Source organism: Xiphias gladius, chromosome 8 (assembly GCF_016859285.1).
Source record: "Xiphias gladius isolate SHS-SW01 ecotype Sanya breed wild chromosome 8, ASM1685928v1, whole genome shotgun sequence".
In the NCBI taxonomy this organism is placed as follows: Eukaryota; Metazoa; Chordata; class Actinopteri; order Istiophoriformes; family Xiphiidae; genus Xiphias; species Xiphias gladius.
Genome location: NC_053407.1, coordinates 31,325,044 through 31,349,418, shown reverse-complemented (window position 1 = coordinate 31,349,418; position 24,375 = coordinate 31,325,044). Strand labels below are relative to the sequence as shown.

Sequence of the window (24,375 nt, the reverse complement as noted above, 5' to 3'; positions counted from 1 at the left end):
CTGACGCCTTAAAATTTTTCTGTTGTCATGTTGATTCCCAAACAGGTCTGTATGTTGGTGTCAGCATGTTTCCATCATCAACTTCCACCATTTTCACATTAAAAATTTAACTCGGAGCTGATAAAAAGCAGCAGAAGGAAAGAACTCAGAGATCCACTTTAAAATCCAGGGACCAGGTTTAAATGACAGGAGGAGAAACAGGAGTCACTGTGGCCGTAGTTATTACTGGGGATCAAAATCACTGAGCAGAGCAGGTGAAGTTAAAATCACCCACCACCTCTACAGACCGAAATCCAGTCTGGATGGAGCTTTAGACAGACAGGCAGAGCGTCGCGTCGTGACCCGTGATGTGTTTTATCTTTTCTCACAGTGAACTCTGAGACACTCCAACCACATCAGGTCCAACATTTAGTCCGACACCAGGTTTTATTGGCTGCGTATTTACAGTCTTGATATTTTTCTCACAGTGCAGCCGATTTGATTTGAATGAGACAAACATCTACTCCTTCTGAAGCTGCTCGCCTGCTCTGTCAGATCAGGCTGCTGTAACTCTTCTTACATAAGCTCCTCTCACTGTTAATCATCGAATACGATAATAAGATGTTAATGTGCCCGGTGGAAAGGCAATTTCCCCCGATGTGTGATGAAACTGTGGATTTGTGTTTTGATATTGTGACGCTGATGAACCGAAGCGGGTCATATGTTTACTTAAAGGAATACTGCGGCATTTTGGGAAATAATTTGCTTTCTTACTGGGAGTTCGATGATAAGATTTATGGGTTTGAATCTTCAGTATGCTGCATATGCTTTAGATTACCTCGGTAGTGACGGAGCAGGGATTAAATTAAAGGTTTCATTTGGCCTTTTATCCACACAACCTTTACTCCAAACACAAGAACAAACCCTTTTTACACAGATTTAGAGTCGTTGCATAAAAACAGGTGTATAGAAACTCACTCAGTGAGACCCGCAAGCGCACAAACATCGCTGTTGTCACAGCTGATAGAAACCACGGCCAAAGCTACAAAAATAAGACTCATGTTGTAATACACCTGAAGTATTCAGTCCCAGTTGTCTTGGCAACAGCTGTGTTTACGGTGGTGACCGCAGGTGTAGTTTAACACCACAGTAAACGGTGTTTGAGCAGCGACTGTGTTTCTGTTTCTAGTGAAGCCAAACAACTGATGAGTTTGACAATGATAATGACAGCCTCCATCTGATGTCATGATGTTTTCACAGGACACATTAAAAGGAGCTGGAGCGTGCGTTTCGGCGCTGGTGACAGATACATCGTGTTTCCTGTGGCTGCTTCACAATAAAAGCCAGCTGAAGTGTTTTAATGTGACACGGCAGCAGTAGGAAATGAGAGTCACATCAAACTACAGCAGTAACACTGGGTTACAGGCTAAAAATGAAAATACTATACAGACAGGTAATTTAAATATGTAAATACATTGAATGGATATTGCTAAAAAGAAAACCACAAACAGAAAATTAAAATCTGAAGGACCGTAACTTTATTTTGGATCCACTCCCAGTAAGAAAACTAAAATAAGTGCATTTCCTAAAATGTGAATGTACCCCTTTAAAACGAACATGGGCAACTTTTTGAATTAAACATCATGCTCTGCTGTTACAGTCTGATGTGAATCCAGTTTTATTCCACAGTGAGACGACTGTCAGCTCCTTTATTATGACGAAATGATTGACATGAAAATAAAACTTTGATAATAAAGTTGCCAGTTATCTGGAGCCTTTAAAATATCCGATGAGAGTATGAAACTCCATAAATAAACGGGATGTTGAGCATTTTGGAATGAAACGGATAATATTCTTGCTCTTTTTTTTTTTTCTTTTTTTTTTCTGGCTGCAGGTTTAAAATTTGTGATTTCAGCTCTTTTCATGTAATTGATCAAACTCTTTGGGCAATAAAATGATTTCAGTATATCAGAGATTTTTTTATCGTTCATGGTCAACAACCTAAACCCTTTAAAATAGTTAAATCTATACTGATCAGTGTATTTATATAAACAATGGATCAAATGACTACTTTTATGAACCCAAAGAGAATTAGCTGCAGTTCCCTTCAGCTCTATGGAGCTTTTTATCCTCTTAGTTTTTGGTCTTGCAGCACATTTCCTGTCTGTTTTCACCAAACAAGCTGTAAAAAGCCACTGTCCACTACCTGCTCAGCAGACAGCTACTTTATAACATGATATGTTTACAGCTGGTGGACCTGAAAAGGAGTCGACAAAAAACATAATTTAAAGCAGCTTAAACTAAACTATAACTGTAAAGGATCAGGAACGAAACCCTGAGGAACGCCAGAAGTAAGTACTGACAAATTAAATGTGATGATCTGTTGTACTGTGATGGCTGGATGTGGAAGTAGCCAGATGGTTGATAACAAGTTCACCTTATCAACTTTGATACATTTTCTAAGTTTTGTTTGCAAAGTGGCCAAAAATCAGTAATTTCAGCTTCAGTGTCACTTTTAACATAACGTTTACAGCAGCACAGAAACAGAGCAGGCATTCACACTGTGGTTGCCACAGTCTCAGATACTGTTCCCTGAATGTGAGTCTAACATGAGGACAAAGACTGTCCTGATGAGCCTGCTCAGATAAACTCTGTACCCCGCCTCCATCTGACCCAGCTGGTCATCACATCTAATTAAACCATTTATTTTAAATTTAATTTGAGGATAAAATCTGTGAGATGCATAATCTTCTCTTCAAGGGGGTCCTCAGACACAAGGAAAACAAGTAATGCGAGCAAATGCATAAATAATAGTAGTAATAATAAAATAATCCAAGTGACACAGGTAGTAGCATAATAACATCAACAAACACACAAAAGCTCCCCCACAATCCTGAACCACACTCAATACCTCTCTGTTACAGGGGTCGTCGGCACAAGAAGAAAAATAACTGAACAGGGCCAAACATCCAGTCAGAGTCTGCCTGGAGACTGAGGAAGAAGGGAAACGCAGTCAGAAACACCAACCAGTACGTTTGAGGTGAAAGGAAGGATTAGACCTGAGAGTCAGGCACTTCTAAAATGATACATCCGAAAATAGTCTCACAAGAAAGAAAATTGTTCCTCTTTCAAGAGTTTTTGACACCATGGAGAAATGTTTTTATGACTGGGTCCAGGTGTTTGTGACTGCAGGTAATGAGGTTTGTGTCCTGCAGTTGACTTCACATTATTCCGCTGATGCACAGGCGGCAGTAACACACAAAGAAATGCAGCAAAGGCGAAGAAGAAGAAGACATGGATGTTGACAACGCAGGACTTAAACTAGTGAGAAAAATCTGCCTCATAAATGTTTTAAGAGGAGAGAAACATATTCAGCATGTAACCCAAAGCGCCATTTCTCCTGAACCTAACCGAGCAGATTGTGTGTCTAAACCTAATTATTATTGTTACCATGCCGGTAAAGGTCCAGTGCACCTGCTGCTGCTGCTACGCTCCCACAGGTTGTGTCTGAGGGTCAGGACAGACGACCCGTATGGTCGTTTAGGTCACAGGACTTGACGGCAGAAAACCACCCAACGTGGCAACAGCAGCCGCAAATCAGAAGAAGACCAGACTGCAGCGACTTCAGCCCTGTGAAGGTTTTCATTGACATCTGAAAAATGATTTTATTTGATTCAGATTCATCTTCTATTTGCGACTTTATGCAGAAATGTCACAGCTGCTGATCCACTGAAGAACTAACACTCCCGTTTCCCCCTCATGATGTTCGCCTCCAAATGTCACTTCAGCTGATGGACGTCAGCCTCCCTCTCCTCCCTCCCCCTCCTCCTTTGATGGGAGATGTGTGGCGTTAAAGGTGGAGGAGACGGAGGAAGGTATCACCTGAAATCTGCTCATAAAGCTGCATCAGAGTCAGAATAAAGCAGCTGGAGCTGCTGCCAGCGCCTCTCCGCTCTTTCATTTCCTGTGCTGCAGGAAATTGTCTCGGCAGAAGGCTGATAGCTCACCGCCGCCGGCCGCGGCTTATCATCCAGCCATCTCCCAGGGTTTTATTGAAGAAGAGGCGGCTTTGTGTGGCTGGAGGACTGACTGTCATTCACTCCGCTCCGGCTGCTCTCACACGCTCAATGAACCGAGGAGGACACTGCAGAGATGGCAACCACCGTCCAGACAAACACGTCACAGAAACACATAAACCTCAGCTTCAAACTGATTATAGGAACAAATGAGAAGGAAAGAAGCCCAAAAGCCCAAAACAAACACGGCCTTAAAAGAGACAGAAAAACAATAAGATGGAATAAGGAAATACGAAATCTGAATTCAAATCTGTTTACTGGATTTTTCATTCATTGCTCGAAACATGTAGAAACGGATTCGGTTGCCCCAGTGAAGATGTTTTCGAGGTTATTGAAGACTTCACACCAAAGAGAAACTGAGCTTGTATCTCTAATTTAATAGATCTGTTTTGTAGTTTAAAGAAAGAAACATCCTCTGCAGTTTTTGGATGATCAGTATTCTAATGGTTTGACAGTGAAAAACCTAGAATGGATCCCAACGGGTCAAAGAGCAGAAGGTGAACTTCAAAATCCTTTACAGGATTAGAGCGGAGTTTGATCTGCAGAAATACTAAAAACTGGTTTTAAGTTCATTCAACATCAACATCAGACGCTTTGTCCAAAGTGATTTCCAGCGTGTGCATCCAGGGCCGGATTACCATCCTGAGGGGCCCCGGGGCCAAAGTGTGTTGTCAGCCCCCCGTTGATCCCCATTATTTCCAGAGAAGCCAACTGGTACTGTTATGATTGGTTTATTAGTCAAGTGACAGAAAATTCGTGGCGACAGTTTTGATAATTGATTCAAGTCATTTTTAAGATGATTACACATAATCTTGGACACAGCGGGAGAGGGAGGGGTTCGACAAGTAATCCTGATCGATCGAGACCATGTCACGATCCAGCCTCCCCCGTGCTTCACAGTCGGAGAGGTGGTGTTCTCATGAAACTCTGCTCCTTTTCCCTCCAAACATCCCTTTGCCCATTGTGGCCAAAAAGTTCTATTTCAACCTCATCAGTCCACAGGACTTGTTTCCACAATGCATCAGGCTTGTTAAGAGGTTTTCTTCTCCAGAGTCTGATGAATCTTCCTGGGGGTCTTTTGCAGTCAGACGGGGGTTTTGATTTGCCTTCCTAGCGATCCTACGAGCAGTTCTCTCTGAAAGTTTTCTTGGTCTTCCAGACCTCAGCTTGACCTCCACCGTTCTTGTTAACTGTTATTTCTACATGAAATTACAAACTGCGGAGAAGGCTACCTGAAAACACTTCTTACAGCCTTCTCCTGCTTTGTGGGCATCAGTTATTCTAATTATCAGAGTGCTAGTTAGCTGCTTAGAGGAGCCCATGACTGCTGATTGTTGGGACAAGGTTTGAGGAGTGTTTATAAAGCTTTGAAATTAGCATCACCTGGCCTTTGCTAATGATGACTGTGAACAAGCCACAGCCTTAAAAAGCCAATTAAGGTCTGAGACCTTGGTAGAAGTTTTCTCTTGCGCTGCCAAAACGTTTGTATGCTGCTCATTTCCTTTTTTTTTCACTATGAAATTGTACAAAACAAAAATAATTCACTAATCTTGTTTAAAATGTCGAAAAGAATGTTGCACCTTTTAATTTTATGAAGTTCAGAGATCAGTTCATCCTCTACTCACTTAACTATTCACAGTAACAGATATTTTGACCGGGGGGCCCAAACGTTTTTATGCCACTGCACTCGTACTGTATGTGGTTTTCCCCCCGTGCCATGTGTGTCCTCGTAATATTGGATTGCCTTTACCTTTCACCCTCAGTTTTCTGTTTTTGGATTTAATGTTAACAAGGCGTTGTGTCTTTGCGGGGCGGCGGCGGCCGTGGGACGTTCAAACACACCTCAGGAGCTGACAGCCAGGAGCAGCCGCGGGCCTCCTCGGGGAGGAGCTTTAAAACCGGCTCTCCCTCTGCTTCATACAAGCATCATCCGTCCCCTCCCCTCTCGTCCCCTCCCCTTCCCTCCTCGCGTCAGTATATAACCAGAGGCGGGCCGGCGTCGGGCCGACACCTCCTCTCTGAGCGTCAGTATCAGGAGCAGCGCGGCAGAGCGGAGCAGACTGGAGCCCTGGTACTCGTACACCCACTGGTTCCCCATGGCCTCGTCCCATGTGATGAAGGACCTGGAGCCAGTGCCTAGGATGCAGCCGGCCATGATGATGTTCTCCAGCAAGTACTGGGCCAGGAGGGGGCTGTCGCTGGACTCGGCCATGTTCGACCACCAGCAGCAACGCCACACCGGGGGGCAGATGGTGAGAACAAGCACTCCTCCTCCTCTTCATCCTCCTCTCTGATCTCAGCATCCGGTCACTGCTGCTTTTGGTTTCTGGAGGTTTTCCCGAGGCGTTTAAAAGTTCACGTCAGTGTAGGTAACACTTTATAATCCGGCCTGCGATTCACAGTGAATCGGGTCCCAGTAAAACACCGACTGGTTGCTACTGGTTCTTAATTGTAGGATCAGTGGAAGAAACCAAGACTGTGGGGAAGAAGGGAGAGGAAAAGAAAAAAAAAAGAAACTATACTCTGAGTATTTCTGTAAATACCGGTACCTACAGGAACAGGACTGGGGAACAAAATGGAAGGTTTTTTCATATTAAAGAGTAAAAAGGAGACAAAGAGCCGAGGGAAACCTGCCTGAATACATCAGGTGAAGGTACACGGAGTATTTCTACACCCCCGAGAAGTTTGGGAGGTGTTTGAAGGGTGTAAATATAAAACTACGTGCTCTTCTTTTTCCTTTTGGGATTTTGAAAAGCTTTGAAAAGTGATGGCGGGATATTCAGGAAACAGCTGAAAATGAGGGATAATTTCAGAAAACACTGTTTTGCTTTAATCCACCTAAAGATTTGGGTTTAAACGGTTGATTGATCTACCAAAGATTAACCAGCAGTTATCTTTATTTAAAAAAAGAATCATTTAAGTTGTTTCTTAAGCAAAAATGTTCCAGTTTCTTAGAACATTTGCTGGTTTTGTCTGTCTTCTGCGACATAAATCCCAAAAATCTTTCAGTTCTGCACTCGTGGGCTTTGAGGAGCTGTGATGGACCAAACAATTTATCGATTGATCAAGAAGATATTCAAACGATCAATCCATAATGAAAATAATTGTTAGTTGCGGCCCGCTGTTCCCCGCAATAAGTAAAAGTACATTATTTATCTGTACTTTTATTATTTATAAACGTACATTATTACAGTAAATAATAAATGAAATAACGACATAAATGATTGATAACAGGACATCAAATGAAATATTCAAATTTTGGTTGTTTTGGAGTGAGATGGGTTTTGCATGTGTCATGTGTCATCCTAAACTGCTAGAATTAAGAAATAATAATATTTTTATTCGACTATTCCGCTCTGTGATCGGCTGCAGCAGCCCGGGGTCCTGCAGACGACGAGCAGGTTTAAATAATGAATGAATGGGTGCAACTTTTCCACCGCCGGAGGCTTTGCACGAGGTGTTTGCCTTCCAGTCTCCTGTCAGGAAAAAATCCCTCGCTGACATGCGTCTCAGAAAACTGAATCTGAAATTGTAATAAATGTTTGATTGAATAAAAAATGTTGTTCATTTTAAGCAATTGTCTTAAGTCTCCCATCGCGTATTCGAGTTTGAGCAAAACAGATTCCGTTTCTTTTCTAGATTGTTCTCTTTTTACTGGGATGTTCTACGGCAACGTACGAGTCCCTGGCACGTTCAAACCGTTTCGACAAAGGATCTTAATGAACCGATCGGTTGCAAACAGTTCAAAAGCCTGTAATAGACCCGGCGGTCACTTCAACCCGGTAGACCGGTGAAACAAATGCCGTCCAATCCGCCTGATCTGCCACCGATTCTCCGAAAGAGGTTTCTAAAGTCTGATGGTCAGAAAAGTCCGGATTCGGTTCTGTGTTCGTCTCCGAGCTCGGAGTTAAAGCTGCTCGAGCCAGAATATTAGGGACACCTCCGACGCGTCTCGTCGGTGAGCTCGGAGTTAAAGCTGCTCGAGCCAGAATGTTAGGGACTGCTCCGCCGCTCCGTCGCGGAGCTGTCCCTAACATTCTGGCTCGAGCAGCTTTAACTCCGAGCTCACCGACGAGACGCGGAACCGGATTCACGTCGACAGAAACTCGGCAGCAGGGGAGTCGGACACGCGGACTTCAGAATCCGCTTTTCCGTGCGCACGAGGCGTCGAATCGAAATCGGCAAGTTGGCGGAGGACGGAGCTCCGTGCGATGGCTCGCGCGTCCGTAGTGCGCGGGGAGGAGGATTTTCATCAGAGCAACAACAGCCGTGTCGGCCTGCAGCGGCCGGTGCAGGTGGACCTGACAAGTGGACCACCTGTACCGAGACACTCGCATGGCACAAACGATGCGCCAGGTTCGCGCTCTCATCAGTGAGAGGCCGGTCTCGTGGAGATGTAGATGCTCGTCGGTAAATCAAACCGTCGTAGAACAAATCTCAGTCTGCAGATGGCAAACGTCTCCTCCGAGACGTGAGCGGGAACGGTCGCTGTTCCGAGCGGCCTCCGGAGCGTCCGCGTCAGCTCGCCTCGGCTGCGGAGGCCAACGGGCCGGTGAGTCCGCCTCATCTTTATTTCATGACGGAACAGCTGTGACCGAGCAGAGGCACGGGGACAACCTGCTGCGTCGGAGGGAACGAGGAAGCTCGTGTCACGTTGGCTCTGAAGCGGATCAGTGGATCATATCTGCCTTTTATGAGGCTTCATATATGTCAGACCGTCAGTGCCCCCCCCCTCTGATACAGTATGTAAAAGTTTGCCCCCCCCAGGCTAAGACCATGAATTAAAACGAGCCTTTCTTCAGGTGTCGATGTCCTGTTGCCCCCCCGGCAGGGGCGGGGTTCTGGTCCTGACCGATGTGTTTTCAGCCTCTTCCTGCAGATCACTGCACGTTCTGGGACGTTTCAGTCTGTCCAGCAGGTTTAACATCTACCCACGCATGTTCAGGCTGGGGGGGCTGCGGGGGCCGTTCAAAGCAGCTTCACCTCGTGTCTCTTGAAGTGGTTCATGGTGGATTCTGAGGTCCGCTGTGGATCACGGTGCTGATGTAGAGGCCGGACACTGGTCGTTTTTTGACCATGTAATCAAAGGCAGTCATTTGTGGCACAGCGAACTCTATCGGTGGAACCGAGATCGTAGCTTGATGCACGTGACCAAAGCCTCACGCATAAGGACTCAGATACAACCTGGTGAATTTCAGTGAAGGTAGAAAGTGGGTTTCCGCTGTGACGCCACACGTCCTGCTGCGTTACCTGTCGGGAGCAGAGTCTCGGTACAAACGAGAAGCTGATTCATCATCTGGAGAGTTTTACATTCTACAGACCTGATCGGGATGTGGTTTAGTCTCTGATCCTTCCTACACTCTGCCCTTGTGGTTGTCCCTGTCCAGTCTCGGCGTCCGTCCTTCTGTCCCATCAGTGAGAAGCCGGACAAAGAGGGTGGAGAGGAGTCTGGGAAAACAGCGGTGGTGTTTTCTCTGAAGAATGAGGTCGGCTGTTTGGTCAAAGCCCTGAGACTCTTCCAGGTGAGACGCTCCTATTTACAAATCCGCATCCAGATCCGCATCCAGATCCACATTCAGATCCAAATTCAGATCCACATCCAGATCCAAATGTGGAACCGTTATCACATCCACATTCACATCCAGATCCACATCTATATCCAGATCCAAATGTGGATCCGTTCCATCACATCCACATCCAGATCCAGATACACATCTCGATCCATATCTACATCCAGATCCAGATCCACATCCAGATCCAAATGTGGAACCGTTATCACATCCACATTCACATCCAGATCTACATCCAGATCCAGATCAATATCCACATACAGATCCAGATCCAGATCCACATCCAGATCCAAATGTGGAACCGTTATCACATCCACATCTAGATCCAGATCCATATCTATATCCATATCTACATCCAGATCCAGATCAACATCCAAATTCAGATCCACATCCATATCCATATCCACATCCACATCCAGATCCAAATGTGGAACCGTTATCACATCCACATCCAGATCCAGATACACATCTCGATCCATATCTACATCCAGATCCAGATCCAGATCCAGACCCAGATCAACATCCCCATCCACAGCCAGTTCCACTGGATTCTGATTCTTGTTGTTACGGGAGATTCACTTCTGGATTTCACGTCTTATCTGTAATGTCTTTTATTTTCCTCCTGCCTCCTCCTACAGGAGAAGCGGGTGAACCTGAACCACATCGAGTCGAGGATGTCGAAGCGAGTCACTAACGAGGTTGAGATCTTTGCTGACTGCAGCTGCAGCAAGAGGGAGTTTAACGAGCTCTTGGAGCATCTCAAAGATCACGTCAACATCATCTCCTTCAACACACCTGCGCACGTCTGGTCAGCCGAGGCAGGTAGGAACACCTGCACACCTCCCGGCAGCCCCCTCTGCCTCTAACATGAAGGTGTTCTAATGAAACAATGGTTCAGTTCCCAGTAGGACAGGACGGGGAACCAGGACCCTGGACCTGCCTCACCTACATAAGGTGCAGTTGCTGTAGTTCCTGTGGTTTTCCTGCTGCCACATGACAAACGATGCTCAGTGGAGACCATCCAGGCCTGATCAGAATCTACCGATCCTTATCGATCGCTGAATTCTGTCCGACTCACTCCGATGTCATGCAAACATAAACAACCATAACCTCACCTGATCAAGGCCCTGCAGGGCATGATGGGAAACACCTGGTTTGAAAGCTGATCGGTTTAGATGTTGGATCGAAACTTTGATTTTATGTCTAACTGAAGACACTTTGATCGTATGAGTCTGATGAACAGGAAGGTTTATGCTGTTAACGGGGGAAATGCTGTGACAGCATGAGGTCGGTCAGAGTCACTCAATTCAAATCTACCATATGAATAACTCCGATTTAATTCTTGAAGCATCATAAAGCTTCGTATGTTTTACAACTGTCAGCCGTTTTGTGACAGGTCCAACAATCAAGTCTGATCAGCTGATTTAAATACAGCAGCACACTGATGAGATGGTCTGAGTTAGGACTCCAGACCTTCAGGTAAAACCCTGCGGTAACATGGAGCTTAAAGCAGAAACAGAAGGACACAGTCAGAACAAGCTGATAGCTCAGTCTGAAGGCAGTGTGTTCCGTCAGGATCAGCATCTGTGGCTTCCTGTGGAAAAACTGTGCGTCCTGACGGCGGCTTTTGGTCTCGTCCTGCTGCCGCCTAATCTCAAACACTCTACAGGCGAGACTCCGGTGTTTCTCCGGTCAGGAAAACCACCGACACAGCGGCAGACGTGAATCGCTGAGCAAATCAGAGACTCAGAAGGTCTGGAGCCACATGGAGATAAACAGAATAAATGAATCCGGGACAGTCCAGAAACACGGTCTCTGGTCTACATGTAAACCTGTACACGTAAGGCGTAGCCCCAGGGAGGTAAAGTGCTCTCGCTCCCAAATGAACCGACTTGAGTAAAAGAGTTCCAGACTCTGGACTCTGGTCTAAAGTCCATGTCTGCTGTGAGAGAAACCCTGTCTCATGCTTATGAGGATAAAACTTCATCAGTATCAACACTTTGCTCGACAAGTAGTGAGCGGAGGGTTATGAAGGAGCTGGCAGCGCTGCACACGCACAGAATTGTTATTTCCACGTCTCGATTTCTAGCGATTTTATCATCTTGGAACAAACACTGTAAAACTACAGTCAGAGGAAAAGCATTTGTCAGGTTGTTGTTTCTGGAAGGAAGTTACACAAACCAACTGCAGCGTTTTATTTTATCAGATGGAGAAGATGTTCCCTGGTTCCCGATGAAGATCTCAGAGCTGGATCAGTGTTCTCACAGGGTGTTGATGTACGGATCAGAGCTGGACGCCGACCATCCTGTAAGTTTCTTAGATTTCACACCTTAGAGTCGCATCAAATGACTTTTTGTAAATGTTAAAGCGTCTCCGTGTGCAAACGTCTCTCCTGACAGGGTTTCAAAGATAATGTCTATCGTCAGCGGAGGAAATACTTTGTGGAAGTGGCCATGAGTTATAAATTGTAAGTATCATTGTCTCCGTTTCCTGACGGTCCTCTCTGATGAAAGCCTCGTACAGTCCGAGGCCGTTTCTGAGAGAAGTAGCCTGTTCAGACGTTTCAGAGGTGCGGTTGTTTTGAAACTCACTGAGGACATAAAGGTACGTGACAACGTTTAATGCAAGTGCGCGTGTGGGAAAAAGCCTAAAAACACACATCAGTAACTATTTAATCTACACCTGAGCTTTTACCTGAGTCAACACGTGTACTGTGTGTCTGGAAGAAGGGATAATGTAGACTCTGGTCACTGCTCCTCGGCAGACGGATCAGTCACGTGAACACGATTTCAAACGCAGCCGTTTGCTGCTGAGATGAAACCCTAGGAAATTCTGCGACTCTGTTTTTGCAGAACAGCGCAGTAAATCCGGTGCTAGTTATATTCCGACGTCTCTCTGTCTCCACCCTCAGCGGGCAGCCCATCCCTCGTATCGAGTACACCCCCGAGGAGGTTAGGACGTGGGGGGTGGTGTTCAGAGAGCTGACCAAACTGTACCCGACTCACGCCTGCAGAGAATACCTGAAAAACCTGCCGCTGCTCACCAAGCACTGCGGCTACAGAGAGGACAACATCCCGCAGCTGGAGGACGTCTCCCTCTTCCTCAGAGGTTTGTCTCTGTTCGCTGCAAACAGAAGGTCACACTTTCATCAGTGCCGCATCCTCATCAAACAGTTCGCACTTCAGTAACATGTTTGCAGCATGTTTACACCCACAACCTCGTCACAGGTTGACGTGAGCCGACGTCCTCTGCTCTGATGGGAGTTTGCTGAAGTTACCAAACTCCACCTACTCACCGTCTGTTTCCTGCAAAACGCTCTGACGCGTGACACTGGGATTCACTGGTCGACCGGGAAGGGGCATCGTTAGTGTCAGTAGTAACACCTGGGATTTCACCGAAAAGGTGTGAGCTGTCCCATTCAAACAGGCGTAACATCCTGACCGGGGGCTGCCCCACGGTCCCGGGACATAAAACACCTGTGCAGGTGGACCGTGTGTATCAGGGTTTTCAGAGTATGAATGTAATGGCATGAACACCGAGGCAGCTTTTTCTCGCTGCTCAGACGGGACGTCAGCGGTGACTAAATCCAAAGATCTATCAAAGATTTATCAAAGATTTATCTTTTTTAATACGAGATTTATCTGCAGCTGGGACAGTCAAACAAAGAGGGAGTTTCATACTAAACCAACACTGATTATTTCAGCAGTGTGTAAGAAGCTGGAATTGGACTGAACTGCTCTTTTATTTCACTTGATTCATTTACGATCTTACAGAAAGAAACATTCAGTGAGAAAAAACAGCGAGATGGAAAAAGGTGCAGGATAGAATCGGTAGGATTTTCCGTCAACCACGACCAGATGCTCTGTGTGATGAATCGAAACATATTCATCTGCCACTGAACGCGTTAACTCCAGTTTATTTTGGCCTGGTTCCCTCCTTTTTTACCATCAGCCCGTACACAGCTCATGTTTACTACTACAGAGTTTCTTACTCGGTTTATTCTTTACCGCTCACGGAGACGATAACTTGATGCAGGAAGGACAGATCTCTAGAGGAAGGTGTAGAAGTTTGAAGCAGCTCCTCTAAAGAAATCATCCTCATTTCATGTCATGTAAAGTCAGAGTATGGATTAGTCAGTATTTGACCAAAACAAGTTGTGTGTGTGTGTGTGTGTGTGTGTGTGTGTGTGTGTGTTTCAGAGCGGTCTGGCTTCACAGTGCGACCAGTCGCCGGTTATCTGTCTCCCAGGGATTTCCTGGCTGGTTTGGCCTACAGAGTGTTTAACTGCACTCAGTACGTCCGTCACAGCACCGACCCGCTCTACACACCTGAACCGTGAGCGCAGCCGCACCTCTGACTGCTTCACACTCGCACCTGTGCTGGTTCCGGGACTGATCGTGAATGTGATTGATTATCTTTCTGATGAATGTGTCGGTTTCAGTGATACGTGTCACGAGCTGCTGGGTCACGTGCCTCTGCTGGCTGATCCGAAGTTTGCTCAGTTCTCTCAGGAGATCGGTCTGGCCTCCCTGGGAGCCTCAGATGAGGACGTTCAGAAACTGGCCACAGTGAGTGCGAGGGTCTGCGCGACCCGCTTCTCCGAAGATGCATGAAAACGTTTGATTCGGAAGTAGGATTTTCCTCTGCTCCAGATGTGCGTCGAGAAACTCTGATAGGCCTCCGTGCGTATTACACCCCGCCAGAGCATACTTAGCCATCCCCTTTGTGGAGCAAAAAATGTAAAGTTTGGCCCGGTGGGGGCGCTAGAGGAGCAGCGCTGGGGTCGCTAAAATCGCAAGAAGGGATAAAGACGAATGCATCATATTTCGAATAAAAACAAAAACACATTGTGGCAGCAAGCAAAGCTCGATTTGAAATCGTACTGTTATTGTTATTGTATCATTATTACATTACTCCACCTGGACGTCATGTCTCCGTGCTGCTCCCAAACACTTACTGCAACGTACTGAGCTCGTAAAGGAGCATGACGACATTTGAATCATCAGGGATAAACCTGAATTCCTTCCACACTGAAACAGGACACAGACGAACTAAAAGCACAACATGAGTGGAATCTGATGTTGAAATATAATTACTTGTCTGATATTATACTTGTCTGAGGGGTTGCGGCTTGGAACAGGACTCTGCTCTACCTATTGATCTGACTCTGAATCCAGCACTTTTTATTCGTGCTACCCTGCCTGAAAATATACCAGAAAACACTTTGAGCTGCGTGCAGTATTATCACCGTACAGATCGTAAAGCACCTTTAGACGAACGGTTGTATAATATCAGAGCAATGATAGAGGGTGTTCGTCCTGAGGAAATCGCAGCAAACTTCAGTAAAAAATCAAAGTATTTGTGGAGAAAAGGGCAGAACTGGGCGTCTAAGTTAAAGAGCAGCAGTGTGTTAGTTATCATTATTATTGTTGTTGTTGATTTTTGTCTTGTTTTATATTAAACTGAAAATGCTCCAAATCCACTCTACTATATTCTGCTCCCTAATAACTGGGTTGTGTATTTTTTAACAGTGTTATTTCTTCACTATTGAGTTCGGACTCTGCAAACAGGACGGTCAGCTGAGAGCTTATGGAGCCGGTTTACTGTCATCTATTGGAGAACTGAGGGTAACACACACACACACACACACACACACACACAAATGTCAAAAATAGTAAAAAAATGCCTGTTGTTATTCCCCAGAGCCTGATGAGAAGTATTCAATCAAATCAAATCCTTTGTTTGGCATTTATGTTTGAAAATCTAAAACAAGCAACAACAACAATCTTCAAAATAATAAGTATTATTATTATTATCATTATTATAAACTTGATTTATAAAGCACCTTTCAAAACAACATTGAAAGGGGCTTTACATGGGAAAAACAAAATGAAAACAATTCAGAACCATCATTAATTGAAACCCTCAAATAATGGTACATAGAATGAACCAGTACAAAATACAGTTGAATAATATAAATATGGTGAAATGGGATAAACACGTGTCACATAATGGCACTGGAAAATAAACCTTTGCTAAACATGAATAAAAGGCTTTTTAAAAAGCTGCTACTGATTCTGAAAATGACTGATCTCAACATCGTTGCCAAACAGATTCAGTTTCTGGTGACGTCCTTTCCCCTTCCCGCCTGTTTTTCTCCCAGCATGCCCTGTCCGATCAGGCCTGTGTGAGGATGTTCGACCCGAGGACGACCTGTAACCAGGAGTGTCTCATCACCACCTTCCAGGAAGTTTACTTTGTGTCAGAGAGCTTCGAGGAGGCCAAGGAGAAGATGAGGTGGAAAACAACAAACACAAACCAGCTGTTTTCACTGGTCCCGTCTGTGCATCAGAGCATCTACACACACACACACACACACACACACACACACACACACACACACACTGGCGCAGTTACAAAACCTCTGGGAGAAATCCTGGTCTTTACTGGTCTCTGAGCTGTTTAACGTCAGGAGAACAGAAAAGTGCAGTGACGCAGCGTCGGGTTGTGTAACCGTGGTGTTGGTCCTGTCCTGGGATGTTTATGAGCAGCAGAGAATAATAATAAGTTCATTTCCACAAATTCTGTAATAAAGTGCAACGCTGAGGTGCCTGTACTTACTGTGACTGGTTCAAGACATCAGGGACACAACACCAACGCTTCCGCAGAACGTCACACCTGTATTCATTTTCCAGTGTGTGCTCCACCACAAGACGTTTTCTCTTTACAGGTTTTGTTTTCACAATCGAAACATTATATTATTTTAAAATATGATGCATTGTTCTACAATAAAATACCCACCGGTGTATAAGGTAGTTAACACGAGCTCCACTGTACTACAACAGTAAAACACATTAGTAATAATAACACAACATATAATAATATAAGACTGAAATAGTTTCTGTTCTTTTGTTCAAGTAAGACTTGAATATACAGCGCTGCTGAAAGTGAAGCTTCCTCTGCATGTCTCCCGCTGTTCGTGGTTCCTCTTCTCTCATAGGGACTTTGCTAAGACGATAAAGAGGCCGTTCTCCGTGTACTACAACCCGTACACTCAGAGCATCGACCTGCTCAAAGACACCCGCAGCATCGAGAACGTGGTGCAGGACCTGCGCAGCGACCTCACCACCGTCTGCGACGCTCTGGGCAAGATGAACACCTACATGGGAATCTGAGGCCGGCACCTGCTTCGCCCCCGAGCTCCGATTGGTTCAAGACATCAGTGACGCAACACCAACGCTTCCGCAGAACGTCACACCTGTATTCGTGCTGCTTCTCTGAGCTGTGACACAAATAAGGGGAGACTGACGTTTGATGGATTCACCGACTGTAGCTGTGACTTCTCATCACTGAGTCACCCAGACTTTGAGTTAGACGGAAGCCCGGTTTCAGCTTTTACATCGGCCTGTCAGACACTATCATCTTTATTTCAAGTTTATTAAATAGGATGATTTGAGCAAATCGTCACAGACGAATGAAGTAAACAGAGTCCAGAGAGTCCAATCAGAGTCATGTAATGTAGATGAAATCTGTATCTGACACAGTGAAGAAACAGCTGTAGACACTGAATCTGACTTTATTTTTCACAAGTTACTTGATGCAAATACTGAAAGTCATGGTTCAGAAATACATGTAGTAAGAAAAATATGGCCTCTGAAATGTAGGGACTTAAATTATTGATCTGACAGTTTGAATTGGCAGAATGTGGCTCAGCACGTCTCTAATCCTAACCTTTATTTAATCAAGTTTTCAGGACAGCTGAGGGAAACAGAACAGAGATGAAAACGAAGGAAAGGTTGTGATTTCTTTGACCTTCAGATTCACACTGACTGTAAACTAACAGTTAAAGCTTCCACTGGGGTGAACCAGACAAACAGACGGTCGGCACGTCGCAGCTCCTCTCAGCAAAAGTCACCTACTGACTGTGATGTTGTGTTTTTGCTTCTGTACAGTGCAGAAATATTAGAGAGTATATATTCACGTGTAAAATATGATGCATTAAAAACATTTGGTGTGTTGTTTGGTGTGCAGCATATTCCTTTGCCTTCATTTGTTTTTCTTCCAGCAATCATCACATCTGAGGTGTAGCTGCTCTTACAGCTCTCAGGCCTTCCACGAGAACCGAACAGAGAGGCTGACTCTGTATCTTTTCTTAATATTCTACACATATAAAAGGTTCTCCCTCGCCGGACAGCTAGAGGTGCTGCCATCTCGGTCGCTCGGGCTTCGTTAAGACTAACTAGGCGCACAGGTTGTCCTCACGCCGGCCGTCTCAGCTACGGACGTCGTAAAAAGACCTTTGCCCTGCAGAGATGTGACGAGCCACAGCGGGAACGGGTGTCAATAAAATGTCAGGCTGCTGCTGCTGAGCAGGCTGCCTCACTGTCCAGTTTTCATCCAGATGTAGCTCAAATTCTGTTATTTTACAAGAACGGGGTGAAAAAGAAACCGTGGATTTTCACAGAGTGGTGGCCTCCATTTCCAGAGTCAACGGAGTTGCAGATCTGTGCGGCTTAGTCGACAGCAAACACCTCCTCCTGGACGGGACAGAGGACACCAGACTATTACCTTTTCTGCACCAGGATAAAATGTACGGACAGCAGCACTGGGGAAAGAGACATGAGCATGCGTGGCTGTATGCCTGAACAATGTACTGCCCCCAATTCACACACCTGGAGAGGTTTTATTATTCTATGACCGCTGAGCAGACATCCAGATCCCTTGGGACCCGGCGCACCTGCTGGAAGGACTGTGGACCAGGACACGGGGAGCAGATCCACGTGCTTTGGTACTGTCCACATTTCCAGCCTTTTTTATTTTTTTTTTGTTTTTTTGAAAAGTTCTCAACCAACTCATATAGTTGATGTTAGCTTCATTACCTGCAGCTGATAAAACCGGTTAGTGACAAAGACGAAATGAAACGCTGCTGTTTTTCCCTCTGTCTCCCTACCACAAATGTCCACTTTATTAGGTACACCAGTACAGTCTAATCAGTCCAAACACTGACTCCTCTAGTGTTGAGTCTTTGTTGTTAATTCACTTCAGTGTTTTATAAGTGAGCTCAGATGAAGTAAAAGTACAAATTTATTCTTAGCTTCATGTAGTTACAGTCTCAGTAAAAGTACTTCCTGTAGTTCTGGTATCACAGTAAAAGTACTTCCTGTAGTTCCGGTATCACAGTAAAAGTACTTCCAGTAGTTCCAGTTCCATTTATAGCTGAGCTGATGTACTGAACTGCAACAGATCGTTCAGGTGTACCTAATAAAGTGGTCACAGAGTGTAAAAAGACTGAAGTCTGCCCAAAGAAGGCAGGTGAAGATTTTATACTGTCCATGTCACAGTTCTGCTCTTTCATTCACTAATTCACTCACTCACTCAGTCTTTCACGCCTGTCTGTTTTTTTTTTCCCACATCCACTAAGTCTCCTGTTGTTTCAGATCCATCACCTGTTCCCTGCTCCCTCATTTGTCCCTAAGTATTTTACACAGAGTCCAGAGACCTGAACCACGAAGCAGGTTTACTCAGGATATCTTTTCGTTATCTGGCTTCGCTGAGCCTGGCGACCGTAACCACGCTGAGCGATCACATGACCGTGGTTATCAGCTCGGTGAGTCAACCCAGGTTTTCCCGAGCACAGTCACATGTTTGCAGCATATGACCGATCACAGGCATGGACACGTCTACTGGCAGCAGGGGGGTATTTTACAAACAAAGAGCAAAGTAGAATATGAGACAAATACGAAGAAGTTACACACGTGATCCAGGCTGAAAGCAGCAGCTGCAGCTGCCAAATGCAGGAAGAACAGCTGGAATAAAATCACGACCGTGTGAATGTGTAAGTTAACAGGCTCATGAAATCACTGCCCATCATCATCTGACTATAATTAACTTAATGTGTTGTCTTCTTAAGGCCTATCTGACCGTTTCAACCGCATTCTTTCAGCTTCATATCTTAATGAAAGTCAGGTAAAACATGTACAAAGCCTCAGAGCTTCAGTCGGTCTTTAAATCACGATGACAGGAAAAAGATGAGAAGAAGAAGACAGGAGGGGACCAGCTCCTACACAGGAGTTCAGTCCTGCTGAGGAGCTGGACCTCTGCAGTGATGAGGGTCATATAAAAATTAGCAGGGAAAGACAAAGGGGTTTGCTGCTCTCTGAACACTGTAGTCCTCCTCAGAGACCCTCTCGCGATCTGCGCACCGAGCCCCACGTGATCCTCTACGAATGGTGACGCCATTTTCTTTTATACGCGTCGATCTGTTATCTCGAACATAACCTGCTCCGGAGCAGGTCAGGTGTGCAGCATAAGTTACCATTGCGACGACCCCTGGTAAGAAGCGAACCACCCTGAAAACCCAGGCTTGACCCTGAAGCTCCCTCGCTAACCCCAGATCCTGCTTCGTGGTTCCTACCAGAACGCCTCTCCTGCTGCAGCTTTCAGCCTCGGCTCCCTGCCTGTTTTTGGGCCTTTTTTCATCTGAGACCTGCATATGAGTTGTCCCTCTAATGTAACGTTAGACGGTGCTACCAGCTACAGTCCAGGCAGTCCCCCTTTGACCCGTCTAAAGTCTGCTCACCCAGCCTCCGTGCTGCTGGACCCAGGCAGAGTGGTGCTGCTGGATGTATAGTTCTCCGAAGCTCAGCACTCTCCTCCGCTGGACGACGCCCGTGGCCGACAGCCTGCTGGTCACCTCGAAGGCCCAGGCAATCTTCTGCCGCTGGATCCGCTCCTCGGATGCCGTGGCCTGGCCCCTTTGGCCGACCAGGTTCTGCACGCCGGAGGTCAGCTTCTCAAACATGTTGTAGTTCAAGTTGCTGAGCTGCTGCTGGAGGACTGTGTTCTCTTTGATCTGAGCAGAGACAGAAAGCAAAGCAACAAACAGAACGGTCTCTAACAATGTGCTGCACTGATGTTCGCTGTTCATCCATTGATCGTAACACACACCTTCTCGTGGATATCGTCCCCCAGCCTTATCATCAAGTCCACCAGTTTCTGAATGACGTCTGCAGCAAAACAGAACACAGATCAAACACGCACATCCGGTGGGGTTCAGCGGCATCGGTATCAAATCCGTCTCAAACGGTCTCTGTGTGGACACAGACGCCGGCTGCGGAGCTCGTCAACCAGAGAACACACTCTTTTTCCTCCTTTTTTTTCTTGTTGTTAATTATCTACAGCTGATCTGACCAGCTGCCGGTTTATGTTCAGACCTGCTGCAGTAAATCTAGATGTTACCGTGCAACATGTTACGGTGAAATAATTGACAACCACGTTGTCCAAAAGGCCTTCAGGTCAAATTTTTTCGGTGACATGGAGCATGAGTGGTCCCAGTGAAAGACTGCTTTATGAAACAACAGATGCCGGGATGTGCCGAATGCCAGATGCGTCACAGTGAAAACTCATATTAGGTGACTGCAGCTTAAACAGGCAGAGCTTCGCTCATAAACTGTGTCGATACAGGATCAGTGTTACTGATCAGTCACAAGATCACGAAAACGGAAAAATTGTAAGCGTACTAAGAGCTATTTTCCATCTGAAGCTCTATCAGCTGGTGCTAATCTCAAGCTGAAACTCTAAACTCAGGTCGAACACAGAGTCTGACGGCCGTTCACACTCTTCGGTAAACGCACAGTAACAGTGTCTGACCTTCAAACTGCCGCAGTTTCAGCCTTCCCGCTCTGAGCAGCTCAGCTCAGCTTAGCGCTGACACAGCTCAGACGTTCTCTTCTTGGGACATTCAACATTTTCCGCTCATGACTTTTGTGATTCGTGTAGTTTTCGGCACAAGACGACTCCTCATCTCAAACATTTGACCGGGTGTGTTTTCATCCACCTGTGTCTATTCAAAAAGTGTAAATCTGTGTAAAAAGTGTTTTGTGTTGTTTGATGTGTAGAAGTTGAAGCCGACGGCAGTGGATGGAAACCGATTTACAGATATTGGTTTCCCCACCGCCTCGCTGCATGCACCTGTGATTGATTGATTGATTGATTAATTGATGTTTGACAGACTACCTATCGCTCTTCGCGTGTAAGATTATGGCGAAAAACACAGATGTGTTCACAGAGTTGCACTCGTGAATAGATGAACTTATGGAGGCCTGGTCCGATACGTAGGCAGGCACTTTAAAACGCAACGTTTTGACCTTTCGTCCACACACAGAATGTGTAGGTCACTGAAAGGGGGCCTTTTGTAAAGCGGCTCCCAGGGCGAAGATGTGCAGAAACTCTGTCTTCAGCGCTGATGTGTGGACTGGCTTGTGACGTCAGAGTGTGCGCCGTCGCCTCCTGTGTTTACTTTAGCCCGTTTTTTGCTGAAACCGTGCTGGTTTTAACTTTGCTAGCAGGACTTTTTACATGTTGACTTTTAAAAGTACAGTTACTCTTCCACTATGTTGTTGTAATCTGTTCTGATATTATAGTCTTAGCCTACCATTTCTCTCTGGCTTCTGATTGGCCAACGTGGCTGTACGGTTTGGGTTATGTGGGACTCCACGCTGACAGAATACGGACCGTGAAGGAGCGTGTCTGAGTGAGTTTGTGCTTTGAACTGAAGGATATTCTGCTGAATGTCTCTGTATTGTCATTTCTTGACCGTCTCAGGCCAGGTGACACTTGCACATAAAACAGATGTAAACTGTTAAAACTGTGCTGGACGTCCATCAGCCGTCATCACCGTGGAAGTGAGAAAACCAGTAGCTGCTGCACCTTATTACCAGTCACTGCCAATATACTGACAGAAGTGTACAGTTAAGATTCAGATCTTTTCGATGTAGATGTGTGAGTGACTCTAATTTAAGTTTTTTATGGTTTGGTTGTGTGTCTTATGTTTATAGTGGAACCTTTTAAGGTGAAACTGCAGGGGAAGTTGAATTTGAATTTGAGTGTAGCCTAAATAATAAAAGTTTCGGATCCAGGAACCGGATCCAAAACCAGAACCCATCTCCATATAAAATAAGTTTACCTGTAGATTAGTGTGTTGTGGTGGATTCTGTTAGAGACTCACCATCTTGGTTTTCCACGTGCACTTCAGGGACCAGTGCTGATTCAGTGATCCGCACCAGCCTGTCCGCCGCTGTTCTCCAACTTCTGGCTGGAGACGCGTCTGTGGACACACATCGGATCGCACGCGCACACACCCACGCACGCACGCACCTGAATCCACCGTCAAATATTATGATCTCTCTTTACAATATGTCAGGACTAATTGACTGGACCTTTAACACCAAGTGTTTTTATATTAAATTATCAATGAGTAAAACTCAACTAGTCCTTGTACAACTCCTGCACACGTTCACGTATGTTCACTCACCACGGTCTTCCTCGGCGCCGTCTGCGTCCAAGCAACGCAGACTAGTGTGCCAACGCCTCTCGGTTTGTGTGTTAACGCAGGTGGAGGAGATGGAGGGGGCTGGCAGGGTGGGGTCAGCGGGATTAGAGAGCAGACAGACAGGAGCAGTAGAACGCCGTTATCATGACCTTCTCCATTACTACAGGCTACAGAGTGGTGCTACACAGAGGGTGATCATAACTTTACAGTACTGTAACACTAGTAAAAGTACTGTAACAAAAGTACTGTAACAACAGAAGTACTGTAACGCCAGTAAAAGTACTATAAAAACAGTAGAAGTACTGTAACGCCAGTAGAAGTACTGTAACACTAGTAAAAGTACTGTAACAACAGTAGAAGTACTGTAACACTAGTAAAAGTACTGTAACACTAGTAAAAGTACTGTAACAACAGTAGAAGTACTGTAACACTAGTAAAAGTACTGTAACACTAGTAAAAGTACTGTAACAACAGAAGTACTGTTACGCCAGTAAAAGTACTGTAACGCCAGTAGAAGTACTGTAACGCCAGTAAAAGTACTGTAACAACAGTAGAAGTACTGTAACAACATAACAGTACTGTAACGCCAGTAGAAGTACTGTAACAACAGTAGAAGTACTGTAACGCCAGTAAAAGTACTATAAAAACAGTAGAAGTACTGTAACGACAGTAGAAGAAAAGAACGCCAGTGTGCTCAATGCAGTTACTTTCTGCCCCTGCTTACACCACCTGTGCCCCTCAGCTCTTGGATCTCTTGGAGCAGTATTCCTCCAGCAGCAGGAACACTTCGCCGTCTGCCACGCCGCCCGCGGCCGACCCACTCTCCATTTTCACCTGCTGGAGGACAGGACAGGACAGGACAGAGAAACGTGAGAGGAGCCAGCAGCGGACCTCACCCCCCATCTGACGCCGACTTGAGTGATGTTGCTCTGCTCATCAGGAATGAACTGATTAGTGTGTAAACCGTTCTCTGAAGACTGAGGTTCATTCAATCGCTTTCACTTTCTACAGAACCTGCAGCTCAGAGCAGTGAACACATGAACTCAAAGAGTTTCTGTTCCCATTTCCTGTTGAATGCCGCATTGCGTCACGAGTCTGTACCTACAGTATTGCAGTAGATGCTGTGGTGATGATAAAGAAAAGGCTGTTAGACAAGCAGGATTTATTTTCATTCATGATGACGATGAGATGATGCACTTCAACAGATGGTTTACTATGAGATGTAGTTTTATGTTGTTTTCGTCTAGGCTTTTATTCTGTGGGGACTTATTTCCTGTTTTTGGTCGATAAGGAAGGCAGCTCTGTCACTTCCTTGTTTTTATTTCATTATCATGTCATATTTTCACGCAATAGCTGTTGGATGGATTGGGATGAAATGTGTCACACCTCAGTTATTCCTTCATTCATTGTCTGCCTGCCT

At 45.5% G+C, this 24,375-nt stretch overlaps 2 protein-coding genes across 4 annotated transcripts; one reads left to right on the top strand and one right to left on the bottom strand.

Moving 5' to 3' along the window:
• Window positions 1–5,988: 5,988 nt before the first annotated feature.
• Window positions 5,989–17,221, top strand: tph2 (tryptophan hydroxylase 2 (tryptophan 5-monooxygenase)). Of its 2 annotated transcripts, XM_040133163.1 has the most exons (11): window positions 5,990–6,307; window positions 9,443–9,577; window positions 10,264–10,447; window positions 11,832–11,932; window positions 12,025–12,092; window positions 12,537–12,733; window positions 13,825–13,960; window positions 14,067–14,193; window positions 15,157–15,252; window positions 15,789–15,922; window positions 16,626–17,221. In XM_040133163.1, exons 1-11 carry the CDS (start codon window positions 6,152–6,154, stop codon window positions 16,798–16,800), a joined length of 1,509 nt encoding a protein of 502 aa, XP_039989097.1. In that variant the 5' UTR covers window positions 5,990–6,151; the 3' UTR covers window positions 16,801–17,221. The 2 variants fall into 2 exon arrangements, with proteins under 2 accessions (XP_039989098.1, XP_039989097.1); XM_040133164.1 differs by lacking the exons at window positions 12,537–12,733; window positions 13,825–13,960 and having other exon boundaries at window positions 5,989–6,307.
• On the bottom strand, window positions 17,186–23,133 carry si:ch211-218c6.8 (apoptosis facilitator Bcl-2-like protein 14). Of its 2 annotated transcripts, XM_040133165.1 has the most exons (5): window positions 22,938–23,133; window positions 22,632–22,730; window positions 20,573–20,631; window positions 20,205–20,477; window positions 17,186–18,162 (listed from the first exon to the last, which is right to left on the bottom strand). In XM_040133165.1, exons 3-5 carry the CDS (start codon window positions 20,603–20,605, stop codon window positions 18,139–18,141), a joined length of 330 nt encoding a protein of 109 aa, XP_039989099.1. In that variant the 5' UTR covers window positions 20,606–20,631; window positions 22,632–22,730; window positions 22,938–23,133; the 3' UTR covers window positions 17,186–18,138. The 2 variants fall into 2 exon arrangements, with proteins under 2 accessions (XP_039989099.1, XP_039989100.1); XM_040133166.1 differs by lacking the exons at window positions 22,632–22,730; window positions 22,938–23,133 and adding an exon at window positions 21,275–21,818.
• Window positions 23,134–24,375: the final 1,242 nt, after the last annotated feature.

What these genes read in the sequence shown, in the direction of transcription:
- tph2 (XM_040133163.1), top strand. Translation starts at nt 6,152, where the DNA reads ATGGCCTCGTCCCATGTGATGAAGGACCTGGAGCCAGTGCCTAGGATG. An exon ending in AAGCCCTGAGACTCTTCCAG is followed by an intron (nt 9,578 to 10,263) that starts GTGAGACGCTCC and finishes CTCCTCCTACAG; the next exon opens with GAGAAGCGGGTGAACCTGAA. An exon ending in CATCTATTGGAGAACTGAGG is followed by an intron (nt 15,253 to 15,788) that starts GTAACACACACA and finishes TTTTTCTCCCAG; the next exon opens with CATGCCCTGTCCGATCAGGC.
- si:ch211-218c6.8 (XM_040133165.1), bottom strand. Translation starts at nt 20,605, where the DNA reads ATGATAAGGCTGGGGGACGATATCCACGAGAAG. An exon ending in GGGACGATATCCACGAGAAG is followed by an intron (nt 20,478 to 20,572) that starts GTGTGTGTTACG and finishes GTCTCTGCTCAG; the next exon opens with ATCAAAGAGAACACAGTCCT. An exon ending in TCCAGCAGCACGGAGGCTGG is followed by an intron (nt 18,163 to 20,204) that starts GTGAGCAGACTT and finishes TGTCCCGTCCAG; the next exon opens with GAGGAGGTGTTTGCTGTCGA.